General features: G+C 48.0%; 1 protein-coding gene across 1 annotated transcript; it reads right to left on the reverse strand.

Annotated features, from left to right (window-relative positions):
- Nucleotides 1-5630: 5630 nt before the first annotated feature.
- DPPA5 (developmental pluripotency associated 5) lies at nucleotides 5631-6548 on the reverse strand. The gene is made up of 3 exons (XM_011944431.1): nucleotides 6396-6548; nucleotides 6135-6314; nucleotides 5631-5709 (listed from the first exon to the last, which is right to left on the reverse strand). The coding sequence occupies exons 1-3, from the start codon at nucleotides 6505-6507 to the stop codon at nucleotides 5651-5653; spliced, it is 351 nt and encodes a 116-aa protein (XP_011799821.1). The 5' UTR covers nucleotides 6508-6548; the 3' UTR covers nucleotides 5631-5650.
- Nucleotides 6549-6593: the final 45 nt, after the last annotated feature.

Below are 6593 nucleotides of genomic sequence, written 5' to 3' on the forward strand. Positions count from 1 at the left end.
CCACGCCCAGCTAATTTTTCTATTTTTAGTAGAGACGGGGTTTCACTATGTTGGTTAGGCTGGTCTCGAACTCCTGACCTCGTGATCCGCCCGCCTCAGTCTCCCAAAGTGCTGGAATTACAGGCGTGAGCCACCGCGCCTGGCCTTCAACAAATATTTCAATAATGGGATTCAACGAATATAATCAACAAATGAGTCATTGGGAATAGTGGAGAGGCAGGGCAGAGCCATTAGAGAAGAATCAGAATCCGAACAGATCCTAGGATCCTAGCTGCCGGGGACAGGGAAACAGCTTATCTGAGTGGTTCCATAGTCACTTCCTGCTCAAAACTCTTGGACGGCTTACCCTTGCTCTTGGCAAGGTCTGCGAGGCCTCGCGGGGGGGACCGCCTCGCTCCCATTCCGGCCATGCCACAGCCCGCTCAACCTTCTGGCCTAGCCACCATCCTCCTCTGTTCCCAGGGCTGCACTTCCCTTCCTCCTCATCTGGCGCACTGCTGCCGGTCACTCAGATCTCACCAGAGGTGACTTCCTTGGGGGACCATCCCTGACCTCCTGACCTCCCTGCCCAGGTCTAGTTCCCAACATTTCAGCCTCCCAGCACAGCACCAACGTTCATTTCTCGGATTCTTACATCCATGTGGCTCCTAACCAGACCGGAAGCTCCCGGAGGGCCCGCCTGTCTACAGAGGTTGGGAGACTTGCCTCAGACCACCCTGCAGGCGGCTTCGGTCCCAAGAGACCTAACAGCGCCTGCCTCGGAGCCCACTTGGGAATGAGTTGGGCATAGGTGACCCCGCGGGGCCCTGCGAGGAACATCCACACCCACTCCGACTTCCCCTCTCCAGCTGTATCAGCCCACCCACAGGGTAAAAACTCTCATAGGGCCCGGAAGGGCGCGGTGGCTCACCCCTGTAATCCCAGCGTTTTGGAAGGCTGAGGCGGGCGGATCACCTGAGGTTAGGAGTTGGAGACCCTCCTAGCCAACATGGCGAAACGCCGTCTCTACTCAAAATACAAAAATTAGCCGGGCATGGCGGCGCGCGCCTGTAATCTCAGCTACCGGGAAGGCTGCGGCAAGAGAATCGCTTGAACCCGGTGTTGGAAGTTGCAGTGAGCCGAGATCGCACCACTGCACTCCAGCCTGGCCACAGGGCGAGACTCCGTCTCAAAAAATAAATTAAAAATAAAAATGTTTCATAGGGCCTCCAAAGAAATCACGTACACATTTAAGTGTAAATACATACATACTGGGAGGTGGTGTGATTGGTGGGATCTCGATTTATTTAAATGGACAATGAGAATGATAATATTTTGAGAATTCGTTTAATAAAAGGAAGAGCCCAGCTTCTAGCCCCGCGGAACTAGAAGCTCTCAATCAGCCTTGGCTATTGTCATTAATATTAGCCACTTCAGGGTCGGATGATTACACTTGACTGGGTGTTCTTCGCTTGTTATTTGAAGGTTTTCCCGGACTAAGCACTTGTTTCACCTCCTTTCCAAAACTCTTCAATCCCATTGTCAGACCTTCCTTAGGGCGGACCCCTCTCATCTCCATTACAAGAAAGCTTGTGGTTTCCGGTAATGGTAGCACTTAACCTTGGTGGAAAGCTGATCACCAGCTGCAAGCTCAAAAAAAGAAAACCGCTCCAAGGCAAATACTGCTTTTCACCTTCAGACTTTTACTTCCAAAATTTTACCTATGAATTTTCTTAAAGTATTTTATTGCTGTTACTTTTGGTTTGGGGGGTTGGGGTACGAGAGCTGAAAATTTTTCAGTCCTGGACATGCATGGAATTTATGGCAGATTCTTAAATTTCCCTCTTTTGATACCATAATTGACACCTATTCACTTAAAGTTTTCAGCATTTAGAAACTCTGCCTTTAAGAGGGAACTCTAGGCCAGTCACAGTGTCTCACACCTGTACTCTCAGTGCTTTGGGAAGCCAAGGCAGGTGGATCACTTGAGATACGGAGTTCAAGACCAGCCTGGCCAACATGATGAAACCCCATGTCTACTACAAATACAAAAAAAAAAAAAGCTGGACATGGTGGTGCATGCCCGTGATCCCAGCTACTCAGGAGGCTGAGGCAAGAGAATCACTTGAACCTGAGAGGTGGAGGCTGCAGTGAGCCGAGATCGTGCCACTGCACTCCAGCTGGGTGACAGAGCAAGATTCCGTCTCAAAAAAAAAAAAAAGAATTCTAGACTTAAAGGATAAGGGCAGTTAGTTTTATGTGCTTGATTTACACTAGAGAACTGGGGTTTCAAAAGTATCTGGTCTACATTCCCACATAGAATCTTTCGTGGCCAACTGATTCTCTGAAGGGTGCACTAGATGAGGGTCATCTGAGGGTGCTACCAACCATTAGTCCATAAAGCAAATTCAAGCTATCAACACAAAAGACAGGGAAACTTCATCAGATTCAACAATGGGGAAATAGGCAGTGGGGAAATAGGCAGTCTCTATGAAAATATTTAGCTAAATCATGTTTTTTCCCTTTGGACCAGCAATTCTCCCTCTGGGAATTTACCCTACAGACATACTCCTGGCAGACTTGCAAAACAATGGTATTCAGGCTGGGCGCAGTGGCTCACACCGGTAATTCCAGCACTTCGGGAGGCTGAGGCAGGTGGATCACATGAGGTCAGGAGCTGGAGACCAGTCTGGCCAATATGGTGAAACTCTGTCTCTACTAAAAGTACAAAATTAGCAGTGCGTAGTGGCCCACACCTGTGATCCCAGCTACTCAGAAGGCTGAGGCAGGAGAATCACTTGAACCTAGGAGGTGGAGGTTGCAGTGAGCCGAGATTGCGCCATTGCACTGCAGCCTGTGACAAAAGCAACATTCTGTCTCAAAAAAAAAAGAGGGGGGGAAAATGTATTCAATGTATTCATCTTACCTTTGTAAAAACAAAAGATTGGGAATAAACTCAAAAGTCATTTTGTAGAGAATTAAATGGAATAATACCCAGCTGTAAAGGAGGGAAAATAATCTACACGTATAATTCCTTGTATTTACATTTATTTTAAAACTTTTGAATGGATATTCAAGAAAATATTGCTTATTTCTGGGAAGTAGGAAATGTATGAATATAAAATGAGATAGGAGGGAGACTTCCATCATTTTCGTTTTTTTTTGAAACAGTCTCCTTTCGCCCAGGGTGGAATGCACTGGTGCGATCATAGCTCACTGTAACCCCAAGTTCCTAAACTCAAGCGAACCTCCTGCCTCAGCCTCTTGAGTAGTTAGGCCTACAAGCATGTGCCACTGGGCCCAGATAATTCTTTTTTTTTTTTTGAGACGGAGTCTCTCTGTCACCCAGGCTGGAGTGTAGTGGCATGGCCTCAGCTCACTGCAACCTCAGCCTCCCTGGTTCAAGCGATTCTCCTGCCTCAGACTTCCACGTAGCTGGGACTACAAGTGCCCGCCACAACACCTAGCTAATTTTTGTATTTTTAGTAGAGACGGGGTTTCATCATGTTGGCCAGGTTGTCTCGAACTCCTCACCTCATGATCCACCTGCCTTGGCCTCCCAAAGGGCTGGGAATACAGGTGTGAGCCACCGTGCCTGGTTTTCCTTCAAAATCTTGAGCAGGAGCCAGGCTGAGTGGTCTAGGACCTTCCAGGCACAGTTCTCAGGGCTGGGGTGGGAGGAGGGTCAAAAATGCCAACAGAATATATGACTGATCCCTTGGTCTCCACTCCAAATAAACCTCAATAGTATGCGAAACATACCTTTGTCTTCTCAGGGACCCATAAGCGGTATGGCATCTAATGGTCCCAGAAACTGCACCCAGGACTTCCAGGGGGTAGGAAAACAATGCATTTACGAGACTCATGGCCTTCCCTCTTTGAGTCTTCAATTATGAGAACCTTGGAGGATAGGACTGGAAGCTGGAGTCCTTCCTGCCTCAGAACCTGGAATAGAGGAGTCTACTCCAGTCATATACTTGAATTACTTGAATTACTCCAGTCATATACTTGAATTACTCCAAGAATAGCCTGTAATTCACAGATTCAAGAAATAATGCCCATTGTGTCAGACATTGTCTTAATACTTCACAGATTTAGGACATAGTCTTATCTCATTTAATCCTCACTGCAACTCAATGAGGTAGATATAATTATCTCCATATTACAGGTGGAGAACTGAAGCACAAAGGCTAACATATGCATGGTTTCACCCAGCTAATAAGTAGCTGAGCCAAGATTCAAACCCAGGTAGTCTAGCTGCTGTCCGTTTCTTACAACACTATCCTTAACCAGTATGTACCATATGATATTGCCCCTCTTAAGAAGAACAAAAAATCAACATCCCTGCCTTGGAGTTTAAATATTAGGAGTAGAGAGGAGGAAAATGAGCAGTTAACACTATCAGTTGAGTTTATAAATGCCATAAAGAAAAACAAAGCAGGTTAAGCTTTATTTTTAAGCTATATTTAAGCTAAGACTGTAGAGGAGAGGATCTCCCTCGAGTATGGACCACCTGAGAGAAGAGAACAAACCCCTTTGAAAATCTGAGATTTCAGCCAGGCACAGTGGCTCACACCTGTAATCCCAGCTACTCGGGAGGCTGAGGCAGGAGAATTGCTTGAAATGGGGTGGGGGAGCCAGGGGTGGGGGAGGCTGCAGTGAGGCAAGATCGCTCCGTTGCACTCCAGCCTGGGAGATGAGAGCGAAACTCGTCTCCAAAAAAAAAGAAAAAGACAACAAAACAAACAAAAAGACACACACAAAACCTGCTACACTGACAATGGTCCTGACTTCCCATATTTTTGTTGGAGACATTTGCTTTTCAGCTTATATACAAAATATCAACCTATTATAGGGTTGTTTTCAAGTGAGTCCAGGTCACTTGAGGCAATCATCACATCTCCCACAGGTTTTTAGTTCAGTGCTGCATCTCAGGACCCTAGCCAAGTGTGGCTTTTGACCCTCGTTTTGTCTTTGGAGGTTTTCAATTAAGGGTTAAGCTCAGGGCCACACCTCAGCTGTGCTTCAGATAAATTTAAAGGTAGTACCTACAATCCATCAACCACATTTAACTATCAACTTATTTAAAACTTTATTTTTTTTTTGACTTTTTATTATACTTTAAGTTCTAGGGTACATGTGCACAACGTGCAGGTTTGTTACATATGTATACTTGTGCCATGTGGGTGTGCTGCACCCAGCAACTCGTCAGCACCCATCAACTCGTCATTTACATCAGGTATAACTCCCAATGCCATCCCTCCCCCTCCCCCCCATAATAGACCCCGGTGTGTGATGTTCCCCTTCCCGTGTCCAAGTGATCTCATTGTTCAATTCCCACCTATGAGTGAGAACATGTGGTGTTTGGTTTTCTGTTCTTGTGATAGTTTGCTGAGAATGATGGTTTCCAGCTGCATCCATGTCACTACAAAGGACTCTTGTTTTTTAAAATGAGAAAAAATGAAAAAAAAAACACTTTTTTTTATTGGCAACCATCAAAGAGATATTCATAACAAGACTCAGAGCTAAGGGCAGAGACCCCTAAACAGATGGTTTTCCCTTAACTCTTTAGGCTGGAGCAGATTTTAAACCAAGCTGAAGGAATCACTCCAGCTCTGGCCACAACCTAATCTCTGCACCCTGGCCTTCATTGCATTGGCCGGAAGCTGGTTCACTTCATCCAAGGGCCTAGTTCGAGGGCAGTCATGGCTTCCGCAAGTTTGAGCATCCCTGCACCAGAAATAGCAACAACGGCGTGAGTCTGGGGGAAGATAGTAAGCGCCCGGACTGTTCTCCGCCTCTTTCAGGGTTGGTTTACTAGGACTTCTGATTCAGGCGTTCTGGGCCTGAGAGTCAGGCCCAGAACCTTGTAAACCGAACCTACTCGGCCCATTCGAACATTCTCCAAGAAACTGAAGGGGGCAAGGAGACGGTTAAGATAGCTCAGATAACCCTGCCCAGTGGGTCCAGCATCGGCCGCCTCTCATTACAGTCTCACCCTTGGGTCTCCAAGACCGACGGCCGGCACTCTGGGGCCCCCACTCCCAAAGGGGTCTCGGGAAGGCCCAGACGCCAAGGGCATCCCTGGTGAGCAAGAGAGAGGAGAAAGACAAGAGCGCTGAAGGAGAGGCGTACCCAGTCCCCGGGCCTCTCACCTCGCTCCTGGCGCTGGCGGTGCCACTCAGCCATGGACTGGAGCATCCACTTGGTCCGGAGCTTGTACAAATAGGAACCGTAAACCACGACCTCGGTGAGGTCTGAAGACTCCAGAGCCTTCAGCTCGAGCATGGCCTTGCTCACCTGCTCGATGTAAGGGATTCGAGATCCGTCCGGGCCTGTTGGGGGAAAGAGGTGAGAGCCCCGGGCCGGCTGAGACTCCCGAGCCGGGGCAGCCCGCCAGTACTGGGCACACTCACCGAACATGGCTTTCAGCAGTCGCGTTTGGACCTGGAACACCTCTGGATCTTTCAGGTCTTCGGGAACTTTCACCCACGGCGGGATATTTCTACGTGCCGGGAGAGTTCCCATCTTATGACCCTTAGAACCAGAACCACGCTCTAGCGCACAGCAGGCCTTCCCACGCGGGCCGAGCCTCAGGGCTGGTAAAGCCTCGC

Source organism: Colobus angolensis, unplaced genomic scaffold, assembly GCF_000951035.1.
Source record: "Colobus angolensis palliatus isolate OR3802 unplaced genomic scaffold, Cang.pa_1.0 Scaffold231, whole genome shotgun sequence".
Classification (NCBI taxonomy): domain Eukaryota; kingdom Metazoa; phylum Chordata; class Mammalia; order Primates; family Cercopithecidae; genus Colobus; species Colobus angolensis.